General features: G+C 40.4%; 1 protein-coding gene across 1 annotated transcript in view; it reads right to left on the reverse strand.

The window, feature by feature from the left end:
- Positions 1–1,456: 1,456 nt before the first annotated feature.
- Positions 1,457–12,308, reverse strand: part of LOC142074679 (Golgi phosphoprotein 3-like) — an 84,631-nt gene continuing 73,779 nt past the window's right edge. Inside the window, exons 3-4 of the mRNA XM_075135461.1 lie at positions 6,577–6,691; positions 1,457–3,202 (exon numbers count right to left, since the gene is read on the reverse strand). Of these exons, the coding sequence (XP_074991562.1) occupies positions 2,778–3,202; positions 6,577–6,691 (540 nt within the window). The 3' untranslated portion in view covers positions 1,457–2,777. The remainder of the gene's footprint in view (positions 3,203–6,576; positions 6,692–12,308) is intronic.

Here is a 12,308-nt window from a genome sequence, read left to right on the forward strand (position 1 = left end):
CAAAAGATACCGTCACTCTTCACAAACCCTTCGTTACTTACATCAAAGTTCTTTGATACACCCAATACAAACTCTCCCCATCACAGACAGAGGTTCTATCTTTAAGCAAAATAAAGCTGATAACTGCCTACAATATTTATCTTCTACATGAAAAAAACAAAACAAAACAAAACAACAAACCCTCTCTCTGGAAGGGATTAAAGAAGGGTGACGTTTTTTAAACCATGTTGGCTGTAAGGGTGACAAAAACCCAATATCCTCCACAGTGTAACATGAAACCAGCAGGAACATGAAAAATACTGACAGCATGAAGATGAGAGGACAGAAAAGGGACTATGAAAGATACTTTCAGTCTGAAGCATGTTTCCAGTAGCTTAGATTTTCAAAGCCATTTTAAGTTCTGTGCACTCAACTTGCTCCCGAATACTCCACTATTTTTCCTGACTTTTCCACCTAATTACTTTTCTCTCCTCTCAAAGAGCAACAGAAAATGAGAAAACAGATCACAGGAGAGAGAGACAATTGAAAGCAGTGAGTTAGCATATACTATCAAGTACAGCAAGTATTCCTGTAAGCCATCAAATATAAGAGCAAAACAGCAACTTTCATTTTCCCTCCACTTAAAGCAATCATGTTTTGAAAATGTTTAAAAGAAAATGTCCAAAGTTCATGCCCAAGCTCCTCAAAGTTTTAAACACAGCATCTTACAACTGGGAGAACACCGTTTATCTCTTTATTTGTAAACCAAAGTTTGAAATACCTTATAATATACTTTTAATTTAATTTTTCTAAAGAAACATCATTTAAGAACTGAAAGAACAGTGTGCCGCTAAACGTTAAGGACCATATTTTAAAAACCTTTGTTAAAAAAAAGGTTATATAGGTATGATGAATTTAAGTTGTATTTTAAATTCAACTACTTAAGCATCTAAATGATTTAAAATGAAATGCAAAATTGGAAGTCCAGTCACAGATGAGGCTGTAGAGTTGTGCTCATGATAGAAGGTCTACCCGTGGCAGGCACAGCTGCACACTCACAAGCTAACTCAGTCTGTCTCAGCCATGAATCCTGCAGATCTGAGCGACACCGCTGATTAGGTCAGTTTGATCTAATTAATATAAACTCTCCCTTTCTAATAAGAAGGATATTAACTAAAGCTTTCAGTTAAGCAATAAAACCTTTCTACTTGGCAACAAAAAATTAAAATTACATGCTTGCTCTGTTTCAGGCACTTTTAAGTTCATAGTTTATTTACTGTAGGTAAAAAGCTAGTATACAGATTAAGGGATCCCTTAAATTTCAACTCTACAGTTATATACCATCTAGTATTCTTGCTCTGAATATTAACCAAAAAAAAGTTTCTAAACACCTGTAAGCCCCACTATAAATCTTCATTGTTATGAGGGGAAAAAAATATAAATCAATGCATAATATTTACAGTGAAACCAATGGGAGATAACAAGCAGTGGCAAAGAGGCAATTAATTTTAAAAAGCCAAAGTTTTATATATATATATATTTTTTACAATAGCGTGATAATCAGCATAATTGTATATAAAAAATTAAAATATAGCAGAGCATCCCATTACAGAAATTTTAATCATCTGAACTGCAGTCATTACTTGCTAACCGTTTACATGCAACACCTGCTAGGACTGACTTTTTGTTTTTAAAGTGTAAAATAGATTACAAGGTTTAAGAGACAGACATTAATATTTGTGTACAAACAAAATTAAAAACTGCACTCAAGAATTGTACTGGTCACAAGCCTCTTCCATACAGGAGGGGGAAAAAAAGAAAAAAAAAGTACAAACAATGATAGAAAATGGTCTCTTTCTATACACTAATTATCAAAGGCAATGCATAGACTGAGAATACCTGGATGGCAAACTCTGTAGACACTGGAAACAAACAGCTTTCACATACATGCTCTTTATAGGAAGCCTTTCTTTCCATCAAATGGCAATGGCTGATAGCAAATAAGGGGCACCAGGTGTACAACTAAGTAGATCTTGCAAAATACTAAGATGGGGCAGTTGTTAATATACAATTTGAACTATATATACAATATAATGGAATGTATCCCATCCCAAAACTGGTTTATGAAACAATTGGACCTTTCTACGCTAGCCTTATGACTCAGCTATTGTTCTAATGAAAACATAAGTACACAAGAGACTTGAATGAAAAGTAAAATTTATGGGGCATTTTACAGGAACTATTGACAAAGCTGCTTAATGGCATTTCTGCTTTTAAAGTAATTTTGTTAGATATAATTGAAATAACGTCTGTGTATAAAATGTCCTGACAGACACTTCAACATGGAGCTTTGGTGATTTTAAAAGGCCCTTTTTCAATGTTATGAATTGTACTGCAGAAGTATTGATGCATGCACACATCTGTGTCAGCTGAGACTGATCCAACTGCATGCACATTTCCTCCTTGAGGTACTTTCCATGTTAAACCACTTCAATAACAGTAAGATGAAAAACAGATTAAACAAAGTATTTCAGATAACTCAAACTGAATAGGAAATAGAATGCCAATGTGGCAGTAAAACCTTTTTCTGTTGTTTTTAAACAGGAAGGTCTCTTGTACCAGCAGAATCCTGTATACAGATACACAGAGAAGGAGGGAATACACCACTTATAATTCCCATTATACAAGAGCTGATTCATCATGTCAGAAGGTACAAATTACAGAAAACATGAATAGTCAATAGAAGAGAAACAACTGGTTTACATGAAAGAAGAGAGAACACTTCAGTCTGAACGCAGTTATTTTGTGAAAGCTGCTACAACAGCCCACAGAACCTCATTCGTGTTGGCTTTCATACATTCAACCTCAGGGTCTAAATCCAGAAGCTGCCGCACTCTCTTTGTGGCTAAATCATACTGCTCATCCAAAAGGGGGGCAAAAGCGTTCTCCAGAACATCTGAAGCATGGGCTAAATAAACAAGTGCCAGCAAGCGTTTATCCATGCGATGAGGGTCATTCACCCATTTGTCAAGAACTGCTTCTTGAACCTTCTTGATGAGGCGCTGTTTGATATTGTTGTTGGTGAGAGGGTGTGTAGTCATGTCAAAAAGAAGGAAGTTCTGTTTCTCTGTTGTCAGTACACCTTTTTCCACTAGATTTTTAGCTAACCGTTCACGGACATTTCGCAATTGGTAGTGCAACTTCAATGGGTTCCATGTTTCACCTAAAAGAACAAGCAAAAAAGCCAAGAGTCAGGCAAAGTTTAAGCTGTACTATTACAGTGATTCTCCCCCCCCCCCCCGCTGCAGAATGAGCTGTCAAATTCATATAGCTGACTATTACACTAAGATATTGTGCTCATGTCAGCATTTCTCTGATCTCTGACCTACCCAGATATATGCATAGAGACAGATACCACGAGACCCTCTTTGAGGAGTTTCAGTGTACATTTAAAGTTTGGATGAAATACTAGCTAAGCCATGTCTTTATTAGGGATATAACAAATAAGCATTCTTGTACTGAAGGAAAAGAATAAAAAGAAAAAAAAAGAAAAAAAAAGAAAAAAGACAACCCCCCAAAAAACCCTAAAAACAAACCACCAAACAAAACACCACACAGTCATGAAGAAAGAGTTAATAAAAACAAAAACAATCGTCTCCTCCAATCTTGTCCATTTGTCTACTTCCAGCCTTTTATCAATTCAGAAGCTGGAAGAAGTGTCATTGCCGTTCTTTCTGCCACAGAGACAAGCTAATGCACACCTACCCTATATGTCCCCCTCATTTCTCTATTTCTTCAGGTTTACATTCTTCTCTCCCTTCCTGTCCCCACCAGATGAAACAGTGACATGCACTGTGTGAGTGTGGGTGTGTGCATTACACGCGGGCACATGTTGGGCAGGGGCTTTGATATTTGTATAAAAATTATTTCTAATGTTTTTTTAAGGCAGGAGAACTGGGCACTTCAGTGTGTGAGTGTGTGCGCTTAGAAGAGGGAATTTTAAAAGCACAAAATCAGCATCAACAGCTACTGAGAAAGCTAAAGTTGCTAAGCACCGAGAAATCCATCTTTGCTTAAGAGTTTACTTAACAAGCTAAAATTTTAGGTCCAGACTACCTAAGTATTTATTGTAAGTATTAAAATCCCCTCCTGATATAAAAGGGCCTATGCATTTTAAGAGGCGAGGGAAGAAACAGCATAAAGCATTTCTTACATAGATGGGGTTTTTCCCATAAATGATATGAGAATTTCTATATCAGAAAGCTTTTTAAAAAAGCATCGGTTAACGAATAATAATAATAATAATAATAATAATAATAATAATAATAATAATAATACACAGATTACTTTAAGGTTTCTCCCATTGTGATGGAAGGCGACATACATTGTATCCAAGTAACAGACAAGTAAACAAATGAGGTGACATCAACTGCATAGTGAAAGGTAGAGAACCCACCCAAGCCTGAACTCCACAAGTCCCTGTAGGAATCACATTCTCATTGAATGCGATTTCCCATCTTGACCATGAATGAAGCTATCATGCACCAAAAAAAAAAAAAAGTCATTCCTTACAGTGTTTCACAGGGCAAAGGTAATTTCCTAGATGTTTAGATGTTTCTAAATTTGTTAGGTGGATGTGGCTATACGATAATAAAAATCAGTACTGTGGTGACACCTTGTGACCAATCTCCTCAATTACACAGGCACTTGCTTGTTCAAACACAGAGAGATGTTTGTTACATCTATAGGAAGACCTGACATTTTGATCCAAACTTCTGTATTCCCTATACTTGCTTCCCTTAGAGGCTATCTTATAAACAAGATCAGCCTGGCAAACATCACCTTAAATGAACATGTAAATATTTCCATGATGGCTTTGAACACTAACTTCAAGCAGCATTCTTTGCATCACTGATAATTATGGATAGAGTAGCTATTTTCCAGGATCAGGCCCTAAAGCAAAATTCTGAAAGAGTTTATCAACAACCCAAAACAAAACACCAAAATATTTTTCTTCAAAGGGCAGTTCTCTAAACCATGGGAAACGCAAAGAACCCTAATACCATCCAAGAACTACTAATTAAATACCCATGTGTAAGTAAAAATGATTGATCTAAGTCTCAGCCACAGCACTGACAATAACTATCTTCCCAGAGCCAAAGCTTATCAGGGTCAGGAAAAACTTAGCTTAGCTCAAGGAAAACCTACAACATTGTTCATTCATTAGTTGACCTTTTTTGAATCAGTACTAACTCGATGTGCTCCGCACTGTGAGAGAAGGTGAAATGTCAGCACAAATTATGTATTTGGGACAAGAAAAATGAATTGTTTTTGCAGGCTGTAAAAGTGAAGGGGAGCTGAGCAAGAACTAAACTGCAAGGCTACGCAGCAGCCATGCCCCCTACTGAACAAGGGCTGCTTTGTTCTCCTCTCTCCCCCCTCTGTCTGACAGTCAAGGAGCAAGAGGGGAGGGATGGCAAGGGCATCGAGTATGAACTATATGCAAGTATGCAAGGAAGGCTGCTTCAGGTGGTGCAGGACGAATGGGAAGAACATAACTAAAACAAGAAGGCAGAGAAAGCTGGAGAGATTTTGCTCATTTTTGAAACTCTTACTGTTGTTACAAGTAACAAATAGATTTAGACAGACAACTTCAAGTCTCATTACCCCCTGCCTCCTAAAATCATATTGTTGACAAAACAGTGGGTTTTTTTCCTGCACTGTTTGCACAACTAAGTGCAGCTCTGATCTACTCCAGGGAAGCTGCATTTTGTGTGTTTTGTAAAAACAGACAAACCTTAGTGATGAATTTTGGCTACAGAAAACAGAAAAACAAACAAAAAAACCCCAATAAAAGCACTACATGTTAAAAGATGGTCATTGTTAATTTCAGTTTAATTTATGCAGCCTGAGAATACAAATGTTGGCAAGGTATATGAAAAGTGTTAACCGCAATTGTAAAGATGAAATCTAGTTGACATTTCATTTTTTTGGCAACAATTTATTAGCTTTACAGGAAGAGCTGTGTGCAAAGTACTCATCTTGAAGACTTAGTTCTGAACAACTAGAAGTATCTAATATTTGAAAATATTTGTTACATTTCTCTAGATAATGGAAAAATAGAAAGAACTCCTGACTCTTTATTGTTTCTTTATGATTAATGGCCAAATCACCCTCAATTTTTACATCTGAACAGTGAGCTCCTTATCTCCTTTCTTTATCAAAAGATCTGAATACTGAATCCATACGGCTATACTCCAAACTTCCACTAACCCTCATTTCCAATTACAGAGAAAGGCAGTTACATCTCCAGGGTGCAGTCCTGATTTACTTCAGAGTCAGCGGAAGACACCTCTTCCACAGAGCAGAGATGTTCTCTGACACTTCCATCTAGATCCTTTCTGTACCAAGTTAAGTCAAAAGCAACAGTTACTTATATTTGACTAAAGGCTACAAAGAACAAGAGACTACTCTAGAGGACAGACTAATTAACTTTTTTGCATACTTTCTCCCCAAAAATCTTACAGTATAATCTCTAGTGATGCCAGATAATTAGCTTTATGGGGGGGGAGCAAATACATTATGTTCAAGGCTTACCACTAAGCAGTTCAATCCAATTTTGTATTGTTTCAGGAGGTTGGGTCTCTTTTATGTGTTTCAGAGCTTCATCAAGCAGAACATCCCCTGTAGGAGCATCTGACTTGCAAATCACCTAGGACAGAATAAAGCGCAGTCAGTATTTTGACTTAATTCATATACCATAAACATCCAACAATAAAAACTGGAAAAACCTACCTGTTATCAGAACCAAGGAAAATTTTAAGGAGTGAGGAATCTTCTCTAAGAAAATGCAAGTTTAAAAAATTGTTAAAAAAAGTTTTAAAAGTTGTTAAAAAAACTATTTAGTATTTTAATTACAAAGCTACGTTAAGTCTTAATTTATCTATAACCTAAATTAACCTTAATTGACTAAAACTATAGTATTAATAACATGCTTAATACCTAACTTTTTAAGGAAGATAATCCACTAACCTGGCCAGGTCCTTCGCTTCCTCCCCAAAACAAAGTATACTACAGTGTTAAATCGCTCTCTGATGGCAGTCAATTTTACTGCTTCAAGTCAATTTATTCAGAATACTGCAGTTAAACAATTAGGGCACGTGAAATTGAGAAACCAATTAGAAAGTAGAAAAAGCAGGAAAACTGGTTTTCTTCTTCCATATATTGATGGATTAAAATAGGTTCAAGACAACACCTATAAGTTTTACAGCTCTGAAGAACATGTTGAACAGCAACACTACGTTCCATTCACTAACAATTAAAATACACGTATTAGGCAAAATATGTACGTACCAATAAACCCTTTAATATGCAATAATAAATACAATATCACTTAAGTTTGTTATTTAATAACTTCTAAAATTATTTGAGTTCTTCCCACAAGAGAGCACAGGAGAGAGAAAAAAGAATCATTCACAGTAACATAATAAAATTTAAGAATTTGTGTAACTGCTTGTTTATCAGTATAAGTAGTTATATGAACCATGAACAAATACCATTTTTCCTGGTTAGAAAAACAAAAGCACCAAACTAAAACATACACATTTAACTAGCCAAAGTCAATATGTTTGAATAAAAACAAAACAACAACAAAATTCTATCTTTCTTTAGGAAAAGAAGAATTACTACTGTTTCAAAGCTATTTATGAAAATAATGATTAAATTTGGCAATTTAAATAGTTTTACAAGTGTCCTGGTTTCGGCTGGGATAGGGTTAAATTTCTTCCTAGTGCTGTGTTTTGGATTTAGTATGAGGAGAATGTTGATAACACACTGATGTTTTCAGTTGTTGCTAAGTGCCCTCCTAGTCCAAAGACAGCTCCCATACCTACTGACTGAGCTAGGTACACAAGATGGGAGGGAACATAATCAGGACAGCCAGCCCAGCTGGCTAATGGGGTATTCCATACCATGTGACGTCATGCTCAGTATATGAAGGGTAGGCGTGATCCAGGAAGTACCGATCGCTACTTGGTTATCGGTCAGCGCGGGTGGTGAGCAATTGCATTGTGCATCACTCATTTTGTATATTCTATCATTATCATTATTATTTTCCCTTTTCTGTTCTATTAAACTGTCTTTATCTCAACCCACGAGTTTTTCTCACTCCTACCCTTCCGATTCTCTCCCCGTCCCACTGTGGTGGCGGGGGGAGTGAGCGAGCGGCTGTGTGGTATTTGGCTGCCTGCCAGATTAAACCACGACAGTCCTTTTTGGCGCCCAACGTGGGGCTCGAAGGGTTGAGATAACGATAGATCTGACCAAAGTGTGTTAAGGCAAAATTGTTATAAGCATTTGTTATATTGATTGGTCACAATGTTGATGTATTGGCTGTCAAAGTTGTGGGGCTGGCTCTCAATGTTGGGTCATGTAATACATTGCTTGCAGTATATGTTCCCTTTTGTGCTGTTTATCATTAGTCGGAACTGGGCCAAGATTATCATTTTGCTGCTGTTTTATGAGGTGATAAAATCATTGGTCGTAAGTCTAATCTGGTATCTCTACTCGGCACTGCCGTCATCTCTGTACCTCGGGAACCACCTCTTAGAAACTATTAGTAATTACACTTTTTTCTCCTTGGAGAATGAATTTAAGGGGGAGACAGGATGGGACACTTTTTCCCACTGGTTCATCTTCCCTTCCATATTGTCAGAAACTCCTTTTTCTTCTATCCTCTTCACGAAGATGTCCACAATATTCCCTGAGAATTTTGAATATCCTTGGGATGATTAAACAATATTCCCTGAGAATTTTGAATATCCTTGGGATGATTAAACAATGATCATCCCTCAGCAACAAGAAAAGACGGAGGGCGAACGGCAGTGCTTCGTCGGGGCGGGCAAAGCGGCAGGTCCCGGGGGCGGCGGGCACCAGGAGATCAACCCCGGAAACAGACATGGTGGCTGCTCGAACCCCCACGACAGGCACTGTGGCTACTTCAACCCTCACAACAACCACTGTGGCTACTCAAACCCCAGCAACAGTCACCGTAGCTTCTCCAACACCTGCGACAGGCACTGCAGCCACTCAAACTCTGGAAACAGTCACTACAGTTACTCCAACCCCCATGACAAGCACTGCAGCTACCCAAACCCCAGCAACAGGTACTACAGCTGAACCAGAGGACCAACCCTTGCTGGTATCCGTTGCCCCTGTACAGAAGAAGAAATCTTGGAAGCAAAAATCAAGTTGTGTAGAAAAGGATGATGGAAAAGCAGGGCCATCATGAGGAGGGGAGGAGGAAGAGGAAGAACTCATAAACGAGACGGAAACCACCCGATCCCTATCCCTGAGCGAGCTGCGAGATATGCGGAAAGATTTCAGCCGTCGTCCAGGCGAGCATATTGTCACCTGGCTGCTCCGATGCTGGGATAATGGGGCCAGTAGCCTGGAATTAGAGGGTAGGGAAGCCAAACAGCTGGGATCCCTTGCTAGGGAAGGGGGCATTGACAAAGCAATTGGAAAAGGGACACAGGCCCTCAGCCTCCGGAGGCGACTGCTGTCAGGCGTGAAGGAAAGGTATCCCTTCAAGGAAGATGTTATATATCGCCCAGGCAAATGGACCACTATGGAGAGAGGTATCCAGTACCTGAGAGAACTAGGCGTGCTGGAGGTGGTTTATAGTGACCGGGACAATGACCAAACGCCCAAAGATCCAGATGACGTCCAGTGCACGCGACCCATGTGGCGGAAGTTGGTACGGAGCGCACCAGCGTCGTATGCCAGTTCGTTGGCAATACTGTCCTGGAAAGAGGAAGAACCACCAACGGTGGATGACGTGGTTAGCAGACTCCGGGAATACAAAGAAACTGTCTCCTCCTCCCTTGTCTTGGCTATGGGGAAACTGTACTGGGAGGTCCAGCAATTCAAAGACGATAGGTCCTATTCTCTACCTGTATGGACCAGTAACTCAGCCATTAGGAGTCAGCGTCCTACTTTTCAAGAGAGAGGATATAGAAAGTACACACCACGGGGCACCCTGTGGTTTTACCTACGTGACCATAGAGAGGACATGAGGCACTGGGATGGAAAACCTACCTTGATCCTTGTCGTGGTTTAACCTGGCAGGCAGCCAAATACCACGCAGCCGCTCACTCACTCCCCCAGCCCCTCAGCGGGACGGGGAGAGAATCGGAAGGGTAAGAGTGAGAAAAACTCGTGGGTTGAGATAAAGACAGTTTAATAGAACACAAAAAGGGAAAATAATAATGATAATGATAAAATATACAAAATGAGTGATGTACAATGCAATTGCTCACCACCCGCGCTGACCGATAACCAAGTAGCGATCAGTACTTCCTGGATCACGCCTACCCTTCATATACTGAGCATGACATCACATGGTATGGAATACCCCATTAGCCAGCTGGGCTGGCTGTCCTGATTATGTTCCCTCCCATCTTGTGTACCTAGCTCAGTCAGTAGGCATGGGAGCTGTCCTTGGACTAGGAGGGCACTTAGCAACATCTGAAAACATCAGTGTGTTATCAACATTCTCCTCATACTAAATCCAAAACACAGCACTAGGAAGAAATTTAACCCTATCCCAGCCGAAACTAGGACAGTATCCACCCCTTATTCCATACCATTTGCGTCATGCTTAGGTCTCACATTTTTTTTTTTAACACATTTCAATTAACCATCATTATCTTTCTTTTTATATATACACACATATATATATGCATGCAAATATATCATTCCCTTGGTCTATGGACTATCCCTCTAAAATGTCCACTGAGTTCATTTAGTCCATGACTTTGGGCTCCATCTGTCATAACAGTCTTTCAGGGCCGGAGAGATGGTGTGTGGTGTTGGGCTGTTGCATCCTGAAGCCAGTTCTCATTTTGGTACTGCTGCGCTCGTCCAGTTCTATCATCGTTGCACTTCGCTCGGTTTCATCGGAGTTAGTTCATTCTTCATTAATCTGGGTGATTTTCACTGCTATACCATTGATAGCAACCATAGAAATAATGATATACAATATCATGTAACAGTTGACATCAAAATTCAGTTCATTGGCTATTTTCACCCAAAATCAAATCCCCCTGAGGTACACACCGGACCTCCCCATCCTTTCGCATCACCCACCAAGTGCACCCAGGTCCTTGAACAAAAGCAATCCCACGGATGGGTTTTCCCTTGTCAGAGGTAGGAGTAACCCAGACTGTCTTCCCCAGCATATTTCTCACGTGCACAACAGGGATTTATCTCCATCTACAGTACGTAAGAGTCTGGATTGGGCAGGGCCAGCTCGATTGGCAGATCCCCTGGTGTTGACTAACCAGGTGGCTTTTGCTAAATGTGTGTCCCAATGCTTGAATGTCCCACCACCCATTGCTCTCAGTGTTGTCTTTAGCAGCCCGTTGTATCGTTCAATTTTCCCAGAGGCTGGTGCATGGTAGGGGATGTGATAGACCCACTCAATGCCATGCTCTTTGGCCCAGGTGTCTATGAGGGTGTTTCGGAAATGAGTCCCGCTGTCTGACTCAATTCTTTCTGGGGTGCCATGTCGCCATAGGACTTGCTTTTCAAGGCCCAGGATGGTGTTCCGGGCAGTGGCATGGGGCACAGGGTATGTTTCCAGCCATCCGGTGGTTGCTTCCACCATGGTGAGCACATAGCGCTTACCGTGGCGGGTTTGTGGGAGTGTGATATAATCAATCTGCCAGGCCTCCCCATATTTATATTTCAACCATCATCCTCCATACCAAAGAGGCTTTACTCGCTTGGCTTGCTTGATTGTAGTGCACGTTTCACATTCGTGGATAACCTGTGCAATAGCGTCCATGGTCAAGTCCACCCCTCGATCACGAGCCCATCTATATGTTGCATCTCTTCCTTGATGGCCTGAGGCGTCATGGGCCCACTGGGCTATAAATAATTCACCCTTATGTTGCCAGTCCAGATCCACCTGAGCCACTTCAATCTTAGCAGCCTGGTCCACCAGCTGGTTGTTTTGGTGTTCTTCAGTGGCCCGACTCTTGGGTACGTGAGCATCTACGTGACGTACTTTTACAACCAGGTTCTCTACCCGGGCAGCAATATCTTGCCACAGTGCGCCAGCCCAGATGGGTTTACCTCTGCGCTGCCAGTTGTTCTGCTTCCACTGCTGCAACCACCCCCACAGGGCATTTGCCACCATCCATGAGTCAGTATAGAGATAAAGTACTGGCCATTTTTCTCGTTCAGCAATGTCCAAGGCCAGCTGGATGGCTTTCACCTCTGCAAACTGGCTCGATTCACCTTCTCCTTCAGCAGTTTCTGCAACT

Source organism: Calonectris borealis, chromosome W (assembly GCF_964195595.1).
Source record: "Calonectris borealis chromosome W, bCalBor7.hap1.2, whole genome shotgun sequence".
In the NCBI taxonomy this organism is placed as follows: Eukaryota; Metazoa; Chordata; class Aves; order Procellariiformes; family Procellariidae; genus Calonectris; species Calonectris borealis.